General features: G+C 38.4%; 3 protein-coding genes and 1 non-coding gene across 4 annotated transcripts; 2 read left to right on the top strand and 2 right to left on the bottom strand.

The window, feature by feature from the left end:
- The first annotated feature begins 471 nt into the window (after positions 1 to 471).
- Positions 472 to 2,854, top strand: LOC103950361 (DNA repair RAD52-like protein 2, chloroplastic). Its single transcript, XM_009361558.2, has 4 exons — positions 472 to 936; positions 1,012 to 1,049; positions 1,644 to 1,735; positions 2,458 to 2,854. Exons 1-4 carry the CDS (start codon positions 587 to 589, stop codon positions 2,590 to 2,592), a joined length of 615 nt encoding a protein of 204 aa, XP_009359833.1. The 5' UTR covers positions 472 to 586; the 3' UTR covers positions 2,593 to 2,854.
- Positions 2,855 to 3,173: 319 nt separating this feature from the next.
- On the bottom strand, positions 3,174 to 6,904 carry LOC103950360. Its single transcript, XR_007254704.1, has 10 exons — positions 6,445 to 6,904; positions 6,252 to 6,321; positions 5,411 to 5,535; positions 5,106 to 5,214; positions 4,945 to 5,008; positions 4,798 to 4,853; positions 4,447 to 4,554; positions 4,140 to 4,289; positions 3,863 to 4,035; positions 3,174 to 3,701 (listed from the first exon to the last, which is right to left on the bottom strand). It is a non-coding gene; the product is annotated as an uncharacterized LOC103950360 (transcript).
- A 1,560-nt stretch (positions 6,905 to 8,464) lies between these two features.
- LOC103950359 (probable glycosyltransferase At5g03795) lies at positions 8,465 to 10,167 on the top strand. The gene is given in 4 exon segments (XM_009361556.3): positions 8,465 to 9,112; positions 9,114 to 9,334; positions 9,570 to 9,994; positions 9,997 to 10,167. Coding segments are annotated over 4 exon segments (1,227 nt in total). The 5' UTR covers positions 8,465 to 8,590; the 3' UTR covers positions 10,056 to 10,167.
- Positions 10,168 to 10,269: 102 nt separating this feature from the next.
- On the bottom strand, positions 10,270 to 12,915 carry LOC103950358. The gene is made up of 5 exons (XM_009361554.3): positions 12,650 to 12,915; positions 12,224 to 12,335; positions 10,930 to 11,001; positions 10,619 to 10,836; positions 10,270 to 10,531 (listed from the first exon to the last, which is right to left on the bottom strand). The coding sequence occupies exons 1-5, from the start codon at positions 12,757 to 12,759 to the stop codon at positions 10,429 to 10,431; spliced, it is 615 nt and encodes a 204-aa protein (XP_009359829.2). The 5' UTR covers positions 12,760 to 12,915; the 3' UTR covers positions 10,270 to 10,428.
- Positions 12,916 to 17,797: the final 4,882 nt, after the last annotated feature.

Below are 17,797 nucleotides of genomic sequence, written 5' to 3'. Positions count from 1 at the left end.
GTTTTTCATACATTTATTTTTATTTATGACATACTATTTTCAAATTTTAACTATTAAATTGAATGAATTGAAGAAGAACAACAATAAAAAATTAACAAGAGTATGAGAAATAAAAATGAGTGTGTGAATACCATTACCCTATAAAAATTGAGCGTAAACTTAGATAAACTTCGGTGTTGGCATTTTAGCTAAAATGGTATCTGAGATTGACATAATTTCTCATTTTGATTCTTAAAATTTGAAATAAATAAAAGTCAACCGTCAATTATTTTGACCATTGCGTAAAAATATTTGTTAAATAAAAACTAAAATTGTTCAATAAAGACTAAAATGACAATACCCTAATAAATAAATTTAAAAAAAATCAATAGTCAAAATACAGCGCAACGAAAAGTACTAAAAAAAAAAAAAAAAAAGTTGTGATCTTGGGCCGCACGTGTCGCAATTTTCTTAGAATTTGGACAAGCAATCGCTCGTCTTCACATCTACCAGTCCCGCCACCGGACGCCTAGATTCTAGAGAGAGAGAGAGGGAGTTTCAGAGGAGAGAGAGACTTGGGGTGTGGAGGAGCGTGGACTAACTAACAATGGCGTTACAGACGAGTACCACCAGCAATGTTCTGCTCCTGCAATCCTCCCCGGTTCCGTGTCGGGTCGATTCCATCCGGATCCAAACTCGAGTGGTCGGAGCTGGAATCTGGGGTTGGAGGAGAACGGGAGGAGGAGGAAGGGTTTGTATGATCGCATGCAAGAGTAGCAGCGGTGGCGATGTGCCCAATTCGAATTATGTGGTGCCTCTAGACAAATCGTTTTCGTATTCCAACTCGTCCCTCATCACTCGCCCTCTCACTGAAATCCTCAGAGATCTCAACAAGCGAATCCCTGATAACATCATCCATACGGCAGCTGAAGGTCCCTCCTCCACCTTCATCCCCTGGTAATTTTCTTTCCTCTCTCATTTGATTTTCTCGTTGACCAAACAAATCTCATGGAACTTTTGTGTATTGGGTAGGTACCATGCCAACCGGATGTTGAGCTTCTACGCTGCTGGTGTGTCCCTTCTTTTCCTCATCTTCTCAATTTGCAAATTCATAAGCTTTCAATCATAATTCCTTATAATCTCAATTTTTAATTGCTCTAAAATACCCAACTTTTTTTTTTTTCAGAAAAATTTTGCAAATTGTTTCTCTCCCTTTTGTAATCAATACTTGGTAATTTGTGTATTTTTAACTGCTAATCTGATTTTAGCAAGCAATTAGCTGTCTGTAATCTTCATCAGTCTCATGCGTTTCGGCAAGGAGATGCCATGTTATGTGCATTTTTCATTTCAATCATTCTTCAATATTTGTGCAAGTACACTACTACGATGTATGTTTGGTAATTGGAGTGCGTGTTATTCATCATTGCTCTTAATCCCAAATTCGTCTTTAGTTTACGAAACCTTGATGCCTTCATTATGAGTTTTAGGCAGAGTATTAAGATTAGCAACCCAATTCAAGTTTATGAGCTTCAGGTAGTTCGCCCGACTGCTACTCTCTCTTGCCCTGTGTAGTGAACTGTGACTAAATTTACTTTCTCTGACCACTTAATTTAATTTCTAGTGAATCTCCACATGTTATCAGCTGTTAACATTCTCTTTTACAGGATGGTGTGGAGAAGTCCGTGATGTTATATTTTCTGACAATGGAAGCGTGACTGTGGTATACCGTGTCACTGTACGTGGATCTGATGGAGAGGTCTGGCCCTTCTTCTTCTATCTACTGCGGTTTATTTCTACATTATAGCATATCATGTTTGATAACTATTTACCTGTGATAATAATATTCATACCTCTGACTGTATTTTCCTTCTGTGTGATTGCTTTGAATTTATGGAATCGTGGTCCTAAAAACAACTGGTACTATCAAGTATTAGGAAGTGAATCTTTCATGTACTATTAATTTAAGAGGTTTGGAGAGTCTCCTCCATCTTATCTTTTTGGTGGTTGATGCACTTTTTTAGAATTTTCACGATAGTTTTAAGATGGAGACTTGGGTGGAAGACAAAAACGTTATGCTAACGAGCACTTAATACATACTGAAGTTAATGTGGATTTGAATTCTTGAAGTGTTAAATGACCTAAAACTGAGTGCCCAGAAAGCGTCACAAACCTTATATGCAAGAAAATGCCTAAGGAAAGAGCGAAACAGTCTACACAAGTAAACAATTAGAAGCATGTCTTTATCTCTTCTAGTTCAAAATCAAAGGCAGTGAGGTAATGTATAACTACTGGCTGGATGCCTTGTTTTCGGGGAGTAGTGCATTGCCAATGTTATATATGATTTCACCATCATCGAATTCTTGTCATGGTCTTTATCTCCACAAGTTTCAATTGTAAATCTCCTGTTTTAAAATGGTGCCTTGAGGAACATACGATAACACCTACAGTTCTAATATTTGATCTGACACACCAATGCAGGCACACCGTGAATCAAGTGGAACAGTAACACCCAGTGACGATATTGTCGATCCAGTTGCTGCAGCTGAGCAACTTGCTTTCTGCAGAGCGTGTGCTCGGTTTGGCCTTGGCCTGTATCTGTATCATGAAGATTAGATGCAAAGAGACGGGAGGGTTGAGCTGCTCATCGTGTCATCCTTTCGTTTGATTCGCTAAGAAGTCGGATTGCGCTATGCCTATATATCCGACGGATGAGTTGTCATATATACTGCAGAATCGTATTTACAGTAAAACCTTCCTAAAGTTATACAGTTGGGAACAAACCAATTTTATAACCTAGGTTATTACTTTATAGAGTGGTAGTTAAAAGATATTGTTATTGACTTATTTACCCTTGATGAATTTTGTATTTCCTAAATTGGATTTCTTGGGCGCCAAGAATTTTATTTCTTGCATAGTACTCATTGATAATTCTAACTATACGGTGGTGCGATGTACTTAAGTTGGGACTAAGAAAAATTAAAACGTATTACAATATAGAGTTTAATTCAAAACATAACTTGTCCCAAGTTCGGATTGGAATTTGAGAACTTTAACAAAAAGTTTTCGGTACTGTTCACTTTAACACAAAATCACATTTTTACACTAGAAAGTCAATTTTAGTACTATTTATTTTACCCTTAGCGAAGCTATTTTATTGGAGGCTGTTTCGGATATTGCAGTCGCGTATTTATGAATCAATAGTAACAGTAAACTATCATTATCCTTGTTTCCGATGCTTGTTTATGTTACAACTATTTTTCTTCTTTAGAGAAAAGCTGCTTCTGCTACAACTTACAACCCAGCAAATGTACATTTACACACGTTTTGGTTACTTCTACCTATACCTGAACATCTTTGAAATTACATGAATATGAACAAGATTTTATTTCCATTTCATTTCTTTTCGTCGTCCTATCGAAAACCATGTCCTTGTCTCAGCGAGATAAAAACTTTGGTCTGATTTGTATGCTATTATTTGGTCCAACTCATCACGGCTTCAAGAGCGTTGGACCTGCATTTGAAGTTATCCACGACGCAATCACATCAACAAGCAGGCCTAAGTCTTTTGATGCTTCTGCACGAAGTACCTTTGACTCTACACCCCAAGTGCTGCCTACTTCTTTGGCAACGGTCTCCCATGGTGTCCCTACAGTAAGATTAGCCAACATCTCACTTCCGCGATTTACTGCATCTGCCATTGCCGGAGGCACATCTGGGAGAGCCTGCACGATAGAAATATTATTCATCTAAAATGCTCCTCTTTTAGAGATGGATCAAACTGGAACTGCACTCGGGGATTCTACTGTATACATTTGACGTACAGATGTCCAAAAATAAAAGCTACGGAGATTCATTTCCCCGCTATGGTTGGCACAAAATTCACCTGTTGCAAAGGAAGCCCGTGATCTCCAGGGTAATAAGCGAATTGACATGTCTAGCATAGAACTGATGGCCTGAATTTGAAATTAGCAACTGTGCCAAAGTTGAAGTCTCGTCGATCATATCATCCCTGAACTTCACCAGAAGATTCCGGGAAATACCGTAGTAAGATTTTACCTAAGAAAAAGCATCAATAGTGGGAAAATTTAAGTGGTAAACCTTAACATTAAATATGAAGAGAAGCATAGAAGCAACTTGTAAATAGTTATAGGTTTGCTTACTAGTCGCCGAGTTTCTTCTGGTTTTGGAGCAAAATATTCTCTTCCATTAACTAAGTCCATATACAGTGGAGGGAGCTGCTCAACTAAAGGAAGAACTTGCTTCATGATGGGAGGGCTAAGGTTTTCGAATTGCTTCAAAGTCATTTCTGCCTGCAAGCATTTCAATGTCGGAGTTTCTTTGTTACTAGAAATGAATAACGGAATTCCTCAATGAGATGATACATAATCACGCTTCATATGTCATGGTTTAAAAACTAAATATACATACATGTACAAATTTACAACACGTTAATTTTAGAAATCTCACCCCTAGGCGGATTGTTGGTGATGATGCAATCTGTGATAAAATTGGTCCAAGGCCTTGAGCAACTGGAACGACAACAGGTGAGAACAGAGGAATAGTTGAGCTTGCCTCCTGTCAAATTATGAAAGAAACAATGTTTTTACTTGTTATCTTTTGCTTCGTTCTAAACGTAAATATGATGCACTGTGAGATGTTAAGAGATGGTGTATAGTTCAACTGGTTTCAGCCTAAATGAGAAAAAAATTATAAAGCAAACTGTTAGAAATAGTGAGAATTCCACCTCTTCTCATCTCAATTTCTTCTCTTCTTACCGAGTTCTGCAATGTATACCAATGAAGTCAGGAGGTTAAATACCTTGTTATTGAATGCCATCAGCACATTCCCATTTCTTTGAACAGCATATCTTGAACCTAACCAACCATTCAGCCACGAACGTAATGAGTTTCTAAACCCAAAAGATTTGCACTCTTAAGTGCAGTTAGGAAAAAAAAGTGGCAATACCGATCAAAAGGTGGATGACAGATCCCAAAGAGTGGCCAATGCCGAAAGTAGGAAGATCTTGAACCTGTACAATCAAGCATCTCAGGTTTTGTGTACCAAAGGAAGAAAATCAAGCAGAATTCGAAACATACAGATTCTGAAGATAAGAAATAAAAACACACCGTCTCTTTAAGAAATCGATAACACCTATCAAATTTGAATTGGGTTTCATCTGCAATGAAGAAGTGATCAAATCCACTAGCATATGGTGTTGCAATCACCAAAATACCCCTACAACACATAAATGGCTGAATCATATTTTCTTCTGTCTCAAAAGCGGAAACTTCCATCAAAACCACTAGTAGATAGACAAAGATCAAATACAACTTTCTAATAAAAGAAATCAGGACAGCATATAAGCTGTACATGCATGATACAAACTATTCAAGTTAATTACCAGACAACCAAAGTTCTAACTGAATCTCACTTTTCTGAGAGGCGCTCAAGAAACAAACGGTAGGTAAGCTGAGGGGCGGCTCCAACAAATATGCCACCAATAAAATGTACAACGGCCTTGGGTTCTGAGTTTCTCGGTTTGAGAACCCATGCTCCCTGAAATATATAATGATAGATAGGTTTAGTAAGGTTATGAATGAAGAATATCCTTCCCACAAATGAAACATACAAGAGATAGAGTAAAAAAACATATGGCTGCTTTTTCATTCAGTGTCTAACATATACTATCTATTCCTTGAAAAAAGGTTCGTAGGCGTTCAAGCTAGAGCCTTATGAAATGCTCGAGAAAGTTTCTCAGATTAACATCTGCAGCCACTATCTGGTTTACTCATCTTTCATTTTGAATGGCCGCGATGGGTGTGAACTTATATAAGTTGCACTTCGAGGCGAATAAGGAAACGGACACCCAAGCAAGGATGACCAAGTAAAGAAGAAACTCTGAGGCTGCTTAAGTCCTTACTAACGAGAGTATAATTTGATTGGGGGCGTTTGACATGTATTGTTTCCTTGTACAGTTTCAACATTATAAACCTAGCTTTCGTAACTCAAAACAAAAAGTAAAACTTGCTACGCAGATTCGACAAGTTTTGATCCACCACGAAACCAAGTTTCGATCCACTACGAAAACGGAATTTTAACTAAATAAAAGTGGTTCCGAATACAGAATTCATCACGGAATATAAACATAACTGAAACAAAATTTGAAATCCTGTGATGGTTGACCTGTGCAGATTCCAGAAAGCCTTGTGCATACATGAATGAAACTAAAACCGATGTGACAAGCCGAAAAAAAAAAAAGCATGAAATGATACCTCAACTTGAGTCCAGTCGCCTGTACCATCCCAACGACCTTGGGCTTGCCTCACTGTCTCTGTAAGTAATCTAAAAGTAGATAAAACTAAAAATAAATATCGATAAGGCGATATTCTAAACTACTCTAGTTCAGCGTAATTCGACCACAGGATGCAATGGGGCAGGTGCGCACACACTGCCTGAACAACTTACCTCTCAATCTCAGAGTAGAGCTGAATCCCAGTTGGTTGTGGACCCTGTGGACTTGGTGGTTGTGATTGTCTCCTGGTCGTTTCGTCGTCGTAGTTGCAGCAGATTCTGCTCCGACGACGGCGCTGAGAATTCGAGAGGCTGAGGACGCGGCTCTGCGGCTGAATCAGCAGCCGCTTACTGAAAGATCGATGAGGGTGGAGATTGGGATGCGGCTGCGGACTCCTTACCCAGCAACTGGCCATGCTTTTTCTGCTCAAAGACTTCAACTTTTTCCGACCCAAATGCAAAAGCTTCGATCTTTAGATTCAAATTCCACTGTATTATTTTCGCTCTTGTTCAAATGGTCAGCTGCCCTGTCATCGTCTTCTTTCTTCAGAACTTAAACGACTTGTGCAGAATTGAAATTGGTGACGTGGCCCAACCTGACCACACCCAGTAAACGACACCGTTTCCCGGCTCTTCTCATAATCCTGCACCAGACAAAGTTTTTGTAACTTGCGAAGAACGCTTTGTCTGGTTTCAGTTACCTTCTGATGTCGATTTAGACAATTAAATTTAAAGTAGACAAAATTGAATTATAATTTATAATGGCAGATATTGAGTAGTTAAATCTATTTTGATGAGCCATTTATGTGAAAACATATTCCAATAGTGTAGTCAATTGAGTAGGTAAATTTTGTCTACATACGAAATATTACCTACTTTTAACGTTATAGGCAAATCGGGCTCTACGTCTCTATTTATATTAGGCTAAATTTTTTTTCACAATCCTTATGGTGAGCTCCAATTTAAACTGACTCTGTAGTGAATATTTTGTTAATCATAACCCCTATGGTCAAACATGTTAGCAATGTCAATCCAATTTGTTATTTTCGTCAATCTTCCGATAAATCTCTGTTAAGATGTTAGGGGTAAAAATGTCATTCACTCTCATTGTTTGTCTCAACTAACAATAAACTGTCACTACTTTACAATAACTTTAGAGCTGTGCTATACTACCATGCACAAACTATTAATGAGTATGCAAGTAGTCATTTACCACAGTAATGGAAAGAAGAGTGAGTTCAAACTCCGTCAGTAACTAATCTAACAAAATTATATCGTTTGACCAAAAAAAAAAAAAACCTATTAGTGGGCATGAGAGAAAGAGAAAAATAGTGAACATTCAACAAATTAAAAATTAAAAGTAGGAAATTTTTATTTGAACACATGTCTACACCCAACTTAAATTTAAATTGTTAATTATCTATTTTACCCTATTGCATAATTAATATTAAGTACAAAATGAAATTAATAATAAAACTCAAATTTATCAATAAAACCATTAAACCCTACCATCGCTTATTGTTTATCCTACGTTCATTCTGGCTAAAACCCTAATAGGTCTTGTAGAGAAAAACAAGTGTTTTTTTTATGGATGGTGATTTTGAAGTTTTGAATCATTTAACTAAGGTATGACTCAATTTATAAATATTTTATTCGTTTGATTTCAATTTTTTTTTGAAGTTTAGAAGTTGAGTATTTAGGTTTCAATTTCTTTCATCAATCCCGAAGGGTTTGTTAAACTTTATGCGATTGGAATATTCTACGGAAAAACGTCTTACCAATGTTCTTAAATTATAAACTTCCTTGCTTGTTGATAAATATAAGGGGATGAATTGTTTGATTTGTTGCTTATGCACATCAGTAGAAAGAAAAAAAGGCAAATGTCTGGGTTTGGTAGCAAAAAGAAAAAAATAAAAAAAAGTAGCCATGAAAATGCTAGTGGGAAAAAGGATATAGAAAGATATTACATGGATTCAAATAAAATTTTCTGTAAAATTAACATAGTTATAATTTTCAGAATAAATCCAACAAAAACAAAAGATTAAAGGTCAAAGATGGCATGAAGTCATTTTTGGCAAAAAGTTAGAGATGTCATTAAGATTTTCATTAAAAATGGGTGGAGAATTAGAGTTGGTGGGTGGGTCCATCCTCACCCAAATTTTATGATCGAGCCCAATTCGCTGGCCGGTCATTATTTGTATTAAAAAAACAAAAAATATTTAATAATAGTGTGAAGAAAATCACTTTCCCGTCGGAGTTTCCACAAGTTTGGATCAAGAGGACCAACAAGATTCATCCTCTGTATTCATCACGTAAGAAAATGCCCAACTTCAAACGCCGGCTGCTCCTGGCGGCAATGCTGGCGCTGGCCGTCTCCTCCGCTTCCTGGTTTTCCATCTTCCCCCTCCACTTATCCAAACAAAACAGCCATAATTTGGGTCTGTCCTCTCCTCCTCCTCCCCCTCCAGATTCAGGCCCTTACCACGACTGGGACCTCTTCGCCGCCGATTTCCGAGAAATGCTCCAAAGCTTCAAGATTTACGTCTACCCCACCAATTCCAACAATTCTGATCCTCCTTCCTCCCCCTCCTTCGCTTCATTCCCCGCCGTCTTCCTCCCCCACCCCAACCCCTTCGACCCCAAGCTCGGAAACTACTTCAGCGAGCACATGTTCAAGCTCTCTCTCCTCTCCAGCTCCCTCGTCACCACCGACCCACAAAATGCCCACCTCTTCTTCCTCCCATTCTCCGTCAATGTCCTCCGCAACGACCCCCGTGTCCACTCCGAGTCCTCCATCGCCGAGTTTGTCGCCAACTACACTGCCACCGTCGGCCGAGACTTCAAAATTCTGGAACGCCTCCTCTGGCGCCGACCACTTCTACGCCTGCTGTCACTCTGTTTGCAGAGAGGCCGGCGCCCAACATGCCGGGCTGCGCAACAATGCGATCCAGCTCACTTGCTCCTCCAGCTACTTCCAGAGATTGTATGTTACGCATAAAGATGTCGCCTTGCCGCAGGTTTGGCCACGGCCTCCTCAGCAATCCCTCAACCCCCCACATGCCAGGTACTATCTCCAACCCAACATTTTAGTTTGTATGTTTTGTATTGGGTAATGCTTAATTTCTTTGTCCAACTGTTAATTTAATACCACGCTAATCACTTCTTCTAGATCGACCAATAGCGTTACTGGGTTAAATAATCGCAACCACATCAAAATCATATGCATGATTGTTTTCTGTTGCTGCGACAAAACCGCATTTGCAATAGCAATATAACATGCGATGTTATGCTCAATGCAGGGATAAGCTTGTTTACTTCTCAGGACGAATTCAAAACTCGAACATTCGCCAACAGCTGATCGATTTATGGGGCAACGACACTCGCATGGACATATTTCCCGGCAACCCGTCTTACCCTTACGAAGAAGGGTTTCGGAGAAGCAAGTTTTGCCTCCATGTCAGAGGCTACGAGGTCAACACTGCGAGAGTGAGTGATGCAATACACTACGGCTGCATTCCGGTTATAATATCCAACCACTACGAGCTTCCATTTGCTAATGTCTTGGATTGGACCAAGTTCTCAGTTATTGTCAACAGTGGCGAGGTTTCCTTGTTGAAGAAGACATTGTTGTCTATAACAAGACAATCGTATGCGAGGTTGTACCGTAATTTGATCAAGGTTCGTCGGCATTTTGTTTGGCACGAGACTCCGAAAGGTTACGACGCCTTCACATGACTGCTTACCAGCTGTGGCTCAAAAGAAGCTCTCTGCGTCTGTCCGCCTAAACGAAGTTCCGGCGTTGTATCTTTACACTTATAAAGCTGAATATCACACTTGTACCACATGAACGATTTGCACCATACTTTGTGAAACACGGCATGCGTAGTAGAAACTGAATGATACCAGTACAACAGTTACAGAAAACCCCCAAAAAACAACCAATAACACATACTTTCAGGAATTACACGCTCAAGGCCAAAATGTAACGAATCCACAACGAAGATTCAACGGATTATTTACTCACAATAGAAGTCTAAGTAATGTACAAGTAGAAACAGACTTCTTACAAAATGTATTGTGGCTATAATCCAGTTATACGGCACACTAATATGGGTTCTTAAAACATGTAATTTTATTCAATTTGTAAACGTACTACAATTAATGTTCGGCGGGCTGTGACTGGTATGTGCGCCGCCTCAGCTGAGCCTCTGGTGTGGGCTGCTGCAAGAAGATCCTCGTTGGATCATTAGGATCGACATACCTGCAAAATTAGGAAATCATAGTTAAACCAATGATCCTTCTCTGCCACTTGACTACAAGCATAAAACAGCAAAATACGTTCACTTACGCATGTCTCATCATCTCATCAACAGGAGTTTGTGCTGCTTGCAAAGGATCCACATGAGGCTGAGACCCAGCGTTGGGGTGTTGATACTGGTTATATTGTCTCACTGCAGAGATCAAGTTGAAAAAGAGTGGAACGAACGTCCCACAGCCCCCTTCTTTGAACAAAATCTTGAATGAGTGAGTGGAATAAAGCGCCCCATGCTGACCTTCTGGAACCACCTGGAATTAGCCATCAAGACCGATAAGATCTCCAAAATCAGAAACGGGATATGGGATGGCCAATAATTGAAATCCTCTAACCCATATACTTACTGGCTCCACTTGACCAGCAATGTTGTTGCAGTGGAAAATTGGTTGATTAAACTTTTCACCATGGACGTAAAGCTGAAAACCGGATGAATCCAAAGGTCAGTGAGATGCAAATAAATACATACAAAAGAAACACAGGAAGAGACATCAACTATGCATGAAAACTGCACTGGAGACAAAAGGTCAATCGTCACATAAAAAATGCTTTTAAGCCTTACACACATAATAACAGTAGCACTCGCCTAAGTCCCTAGAAATATGCACCACTAAGGGACTGAAATCCAACAACTGTTCGATATCACATTATTATTGCTGTGGGATTATGATGGTTGACAGTGAAAATTAGGGTGGTTGTAGTGGCAGAGAATGGCTGACTGTAGGTTTATGACACATTTGTGACATAAAAGGTTGATTAAATATGTTGTAATTTCAAATTTATCAGTTCATAGTCTTGGTTAGATAATGGCAAGGAGAGATGCAGGAACTTTAACTCAGGATTCTACTGTCCTCCCTAAGATCCAGTAGAGGGCCCTCGGATCAATCATATGATGATACCAAGGATTTAATAACCATGCTAAATAGCCCAAAACATAGATTTGCGGAGAAACAGTAAAAAAAAGATCTAACCAAACATAAAAATAAGGGGAAGATGAGCTCATGATTGACATCAAATCAAGTATTTGAAATTGGGTCAGTGAATTAAAAAGACGCTCACAAATGGCGCTGCGAGCTTTTGGGCACACGGGAAAGGGGCAAGTGGATGGAGAGTGCTTCTCAACTAGGGTGTGGGGTTTTCCTTTTCAGTGGGGTTTTACCCTTTTGTGGAACGTTTTTAATTCTTCCAGCAAAGTCTCAATGTAGCTCACAATAGGGAAACAGACTAAGAACTCAGCAAGCTAAACATGCCAAAAGCAATACATCTGTTTGGTCCAATATAAAAAATTAAAGCTCGTTGCTTCGGACTTGATATAAACATCAAAAGGGGCTTACACGGTTATAATCAACAAAAACAAAGTGTTAGAACCTCCATTTGAGACAGGTACAGCGTTGAACAAATTCCTATTCTTATATACCAGATTATATGTCTATCTACATTTTATAGTTTCATGTTAGTATGAGTCTGGCAGTTCCGAACGATATTTCTTGTTACTGAACACTAACAAAAAAAAAAAAAAGAATTACATAAGAATCATCAGGTTTTGAATAAGTTTATTCACTTCAAATGAACTTCTGAAAGAAAACCGCAACAGAAGGACGAAAGGAAAGCAATTTAGAGTTAGAAGCAAGAGTCACATACCAGGGGCATATCAAAAGCAAAAAAGCTCCCAACAGGCTTGTTGGAAACAAAGACCATCCGTATATTTGACAAGTAGATTGTTCCCTTCGCTTTCAGACGACCACCGTCATATCTGCAAGTGCAAGTTGGAGGCAAATGCTCAATACAGAAACCAATTCCGATTTACCCAAACAAACAAACAAACAACAGTTGGACACTGCTGCAATCTTCTTCCAACAAATCCACAGAAATCAAATAAAATAAATGTAGCAACTTTAAATTAAACAACCGTCAAATCAAAATTCCAATGGAACCCCATTTGAGAAGGATGAAGATTGAATGCTTTGATCATTAATACTAGCAGAATCGAATTGAGTCGCAAGAAATTGTAACAGAGAAAAAGTGAGAGACGTGAAATCAATCAAAATTGTAAGAGAATACGACGACCCGGGAATCTTATCGACCTCGAACTCGACGCCGTCTCTGGCCAAAACGAACATCTCGTTCACGAAAGGAACGGGCATGCCATTGGGGAACAGTTGAGGATTCACAGCCATCTCTCTCTCTAGATTTCTCGGTCTTCTTCTTCTCTCCTCCGGTGGACCGCTAGAGGGATGGATCACTTTTATTTCACCGCATCGCTCTGCTCTGGTTTCCTTCGGTGCGGGGAAATATACCGAAACGGACACGTCTTTAATTTGTTCCCACGCTCTCCAGCACTCCCCCGCTTTCCGCAACCTTCTCGAACGTAATATCTACACACATCTATTTTTTTTTTCTTTACTTCTTTTTTTTTTTTTTTTTGGAAATTTTATCACGTCCTTAAATTATAAATCTTACTAATTTTGAGCCTCCCTAATTTTTTTTTTAAAATTTCCCTAACTTTTAATTTACGGTAAAGTCTATGTCAAAGTCCCAAAAAAAAATAATTCTCAATTTACTAGAACTAGCCTTCATGCACGGGCTCACGCACATGCAAAAAATATTTTTTAAATCACGGCATGCTACGCGTGATTTACACGTTTTAAATATATTTATATGCGTAAATTGACAAAAGGAAAGTCAAATATTTGAAGTAAATGAATAATCTTAGATCATGCTAAAGGAAACCCCTCATAAACCAATTAAAACAGCTGAATTCACACAATAAAATCGGTTTCTATAGAATTGTAATAGAGAAAATAATATTTAATGAATAATTGATTGAATCGCATTATTCCTAGCCCATTGTGAGGCTAAGCTCACCCCCTCCCCATTCGTATAGATAATATCGTTTGTTAAAAAAAAAAAAATCATTTGACAATTAATTTAATCACATTATTATGCATGTGCGAAAGACATTTTTTATAAACGGCATTACATGCCTCTTAAGATATTTTGAACGTGTTTAAAAATAGAGAAAATAATATTGAATGAACAACTAATTGAATCACATTATTGTTAGCCCATTGTGAGGCTAAGCCCACTCCCTCCCCCTTGGTGTAGATAATATCGTTTTTGTTTTAAAAAAAAAACATTCATTTGACAACTAATTTAATCACATTATTATCAACCCATTGTGAGACTAAGCTCACCCCCTCTCCCTTAGTGTAGCTAATATCGTTTGTTAAAAAAAAAAATTCATTTGACAACTAATTTAATCACATTATCATCCGCGAAAGACATTTTTTTTTATAACCGACATTACACGCTTCTTAAGATGTTTTGAACATGTTTGAAAATAGAGAAATTGAATCACATTATTACTAGTTTATTGTGAGACACTAATTAAAAAACAAAAAACAGCACAAAAAAAATTAATTATTACAAAAATACTATCAAATGACATCCTTAATTTTTTTGGGAAAAAAAAAATTTGCATCGTCTAGAGAGACGTATGACTTATTCTTTTAACATGTTCTCATAGTACTCGTAGATGTGAACGCATAGGCGAAAGCCGTTTGCGAGTCCGGATTATAACGGTATAGTTATGGACGTTTGAAAATGACTATTTAAAATTTAGTTATAAATTATTTGAATTCCCACCTTGTGGGAAAGTGGCCAATCTGATTTTAGGCACAAATAGGAAGGAACCAATTGAATTAGAGGGAGAAGGTGAGACCCAAAAATAGAAGGAAGAAAAAAAAAAAAAAAAAAAAACTCCTAACTTTCCCGTGGGTTTTTCCACTCGCGACCACCCATTTTTCAAGGTCGATTCCGGCCAACTCCGGTGGAGTTTTTCGACGCCACCACCACCATCTTGAATCTCTCATTCCCCTCTACAAAACCCACCCAAGAACCACCTTGATTAACCATGGTATGTGGCGGTTTAAGGCCACAAAAGTTGGCGGTTCTCACGGTGCTCCGGGCACCCTTTTTGATTTTCCGGCAAATCGGCAAAGTGATGGCCGATGCCACCACTTGGGCTTTGTAGCCCATCATCCCAGGAGTAAAACCCAACCAACCTTGACCCTGTTGGACCACTGTAGAAGACGAATCGACACCGGGAAGTTTTAGGCACCCGTCAGCTTTGTGGGAAAAATTGACCATCTTCCGTCCACTTTTGGACTTCGTGGCAGGTATGAAAGTTGCTCCACTCACTGAGATCTTCATTTCTGTGAAGTTTGAGAATTTTTGGAAATAGTTGGATTTTCCGGCGAGTCAAGGCGGCCGACCGCCACCCGCGGCGGCGCGTGGCCAGTGGGCCGCCAATGCTATTTTTAGGCTATGTCGAATGTCTTGAATTTAGTTTTGTTATTTGAATGACGTAGGTTGATCATTGGAACCTAAATTTGATACGATACGTTACTTGATAAAAATGTGAATCGACAATCCGACCGTTAGATCGTCACCAAAATTGGATACATTATATTACGTAATATTTAAAGATCATAGGAATTTATGGATCGGGAATCCGACGTACGGATCTTCCTGAATTGGATTTGTAAGTTAGTAAAATAAATGTTCACGACCACTTATTTTAGGTAATTGGCGGAGATCCGACCGTTGGATAGTAATGAAATTTTAATATGTTATTCTAGAAACTTATTGTGGATTGTTGGAGTTGCGGATTGGAAAACTGATATGCGGATCTTCCGGGTTGAGTTATACAGGGTTGTAGACCTTACCGTCGATCTTTGATCGACTGTTGATATGTGGTCAATAGGTCTCAAACTATTTTAGAATGCCTTTGAGGTTGTGTTTTATGTGAATTATGTATTCTATGGATAAGAGTTCTAAGATGTGATTTGATAATTGGTCACAGAGACCAATCATTCAGGACACCTCGATGCGTGCGCTAGAGAATCATAGCGTGGACTCCAGGTGAGTCCATCTTTTCCTTTTTATCGTACATATTATTGAGAGTTCTATCGACACTTTTAAATTGATTAGGTATATTACTTTCATATATAATTATTGTGAATGCTTGAAGTACTATATGAACTACGAATGGTTTGATCTCTGTTTAGGGTACGTAGGCAGTCTAACGAGACGTTAGATGCAACCATAATATATTTGAGACAAAAGCCTTATTTGGGAAATTGAGTAATGCGAAGGAAATTGGTAAAGGCAAGTTTTAGTTTTGTGAATTAGTTAGTTAAATTAGTGTTAATTGGGCTGTCATGGATAATTATCCCTGAAAAATAAGTAGTTTGTGAGTAGGGCGTTATTGATTGTACATTTCACACCGTATTGTTTATAATTGAAAATGCTACGACATGGTTGAGTATTAGATTGCATCATGGTATATCCATATGTATATTACTTACATATAATTATTGGGAATGCTTTCAAGTGCAAAGGTGAAGGCAAGACACCTAGGTAAGCTTCAGGAGAGTACATGTTGATGCTAGTGATGGTAGTGAGTACGATTGTGTTGAGATATAGTATAGCTCATAAACCTGCACCCCGGTGTTAGTGCTCCCGCCCGTGGCTAGGGCACAGTCCTTCACGTGATGTTCACATCTCGCACCTTACGCTCACCTTGGATCCAAGGTAGGTGCACAGTCCTGTCGTACATACCACTTTAGGTGGTTCCGACTCGTAGGTGACCCGCGATTATTCGTACAGTCTTCACGTGATCGTAGCACTTGAGCATATTTATTTACACCCAGTCCTGTCGTACATATCACTTTAGGTGGTTTCGACTCTTGTGTAGGTATACTTATTGAGCTATTGAATAGCCATGATTGATGAGATATGGATAAGTCGTACAGGTCACTATAGGTGACTCCAACTTATATGCTAGCCATGATTGATGAGATATGGATAAGTCGTATAGGTCACTATAGGTGATTCCGACTTATATGCTAGCCATGATTGTTGAGATATGGATAAGTTGTACATGTCATTTTAGATGACTCTAACTGACATATCATTTTGTATTGATTACGTTCATTTGGCCTACTTATTAATGCATGGTGGAGTTGATGGCAAACCGTGGTTTTGGTCATTTCTGAGTATGGTTTGGATACATGTATATATGTTGTACTGTCCTATAGGAAACGATAAAGGAATTACAGTGAGGGGTTATTACTGTTTGAAAGGTCATAGTTTTGGGAAGCTTGGTTTTACAGCTTACTCACACTTTCTGTTTTGTACCTCTTCAGGTTTAACTGCTAAGTTCGTATCGACGAGAATATATATATAGCTAATCTTAATATTGATGGCTACTTTGAAGGGTATGATTCTTACCCACACTACTGTACTTTACTTATGCTCTGACATCGCGTGTGAATTGGGTTCGCTCCCACTCGTAGCGCACTCTGGTATTTAGACACTTTTAGTTTCAAATTTATGCACATTTTATACACTATCACACTTTATGGCTTCGTCACCTTCCATGTGTCGGCCAACACAACTCGATTTGGAGTCTTTGTGGACATTCCAAGTCGGGGTGTGTCAGAAAATGACAAAAATACCCCTATCTTATTTGATGCATTATTTTGGGATGCCTTTGAAATTTTTTGTCTTGAAGGTATGTCTGTTCAAATATTTTTATTGAAACTTGATGACACCAAAATCACTATTCACTTTTCCATTGGCTTTATATATAAATAGATAATTAAAATCTCTCGAAAAAATTTGATCGAAAAACAGTCTTTATGTGATTTTTTTACCCTCCATCACCTCTCCCGCTTTCTCACCATTTTCTCTCTTTATTCTATGTTGCTGAACGGAGAGAGAAGAAGAAACGGTTTTTTTTAAATGATTGATATTGTTTACATTAAAAATAAAAAATAAAAGAGTGAGCAAATCTTCACGATAGGCTAACTATAGTAATTCAGTTCAAATTCAAGTTTAAAGAGAATCGAATTAAAAATTTATCTTTTACAAATTAAGAGAAATAGCACTAAATCATCTTAAATTAACAAATTGAAAATTATTAAAAAGGGGTGTGCTATTCACACACCCCATTTTACTTCTCACACACCCTTGATAATTTATGTCCATTGATCTTCTTCAATTCATCCGATTCAACAGCCGAAAATTAAAAAAGTATGTGAGAAGTAAAATAGAGTGTATGGATATCACACCCCTATTAGAAATCAGATGTAGTTTTCAATTGGATAGAGGCTTTTTCCTAGTTGTAGGTTTGGTTGACTTGTTGCATCC

This window comes from the organism of the source record quoted next, unplaced genomic scaffold, assembly GCF_019419815.1.
Source record: "Pyrus x bretschneideri cultivar Hongxiangsu unplaced genomic scaffold, Pyrus_bretschneideri_v1 Contig74, whole genome shotgun sequence".
Classification (NCBI taxonomy): Eukaryota; Viridiplantae; Streptophyta; class Magnoliopsida; order Rosales; family Rosaceae; genus Pyrus; species Pyrus x bretschneideri.
This window is presented reverse-complemented; position numbering and strand designations above follow the sequence as displayed.

Excerpts from the sequence above, each read along its gene's own strand:
- LOC103950361 (XM_009361558.2), top strand. The coding sequence starts at position 587 with ATGGCGTTACAGACGAGTACCACCAGCAATGTTCTGCTCCTGCAATCC. Across the intron at positions 937-1,011 it reads TCCTCCACCTTCATCCCCTG|GTACCATGCCAACCGGATGT; the intron begins GTAATTTTCTTT and ends TGTATTGGGTAG. Across the intron at positions 1,736-2,457 it reads TACGTGGATCTGATGGAGAG|GCACACCGTGAATCAAGTGG; the intron begins GTCTGGCCCTTC and ends ACACCAATGCAG.
- LOC103950358 (XM_009361554.3), bottom strand. The coding sequence starts at position 12,759 with ATGGCTGTGAATCCTCAACTGTTCCCCAATGGCATGCCCGTTCCTTTC. Across the intron at positions 11,002-12,223 it reads TTGCTTTTGATATGCCCCTG|CTTTACGTCCATGGTGAAAA; the intron begins GTATGTGACTCT and ends TCCGGTTTTCAG. Across the intron at positions 10,532-10,618 it reads GATGAGATGATGAGACATGC|GTATGTCGATCCTAATGATC; the intron begins GTAAGTGAACGT and ends CTAATTTTGCAG.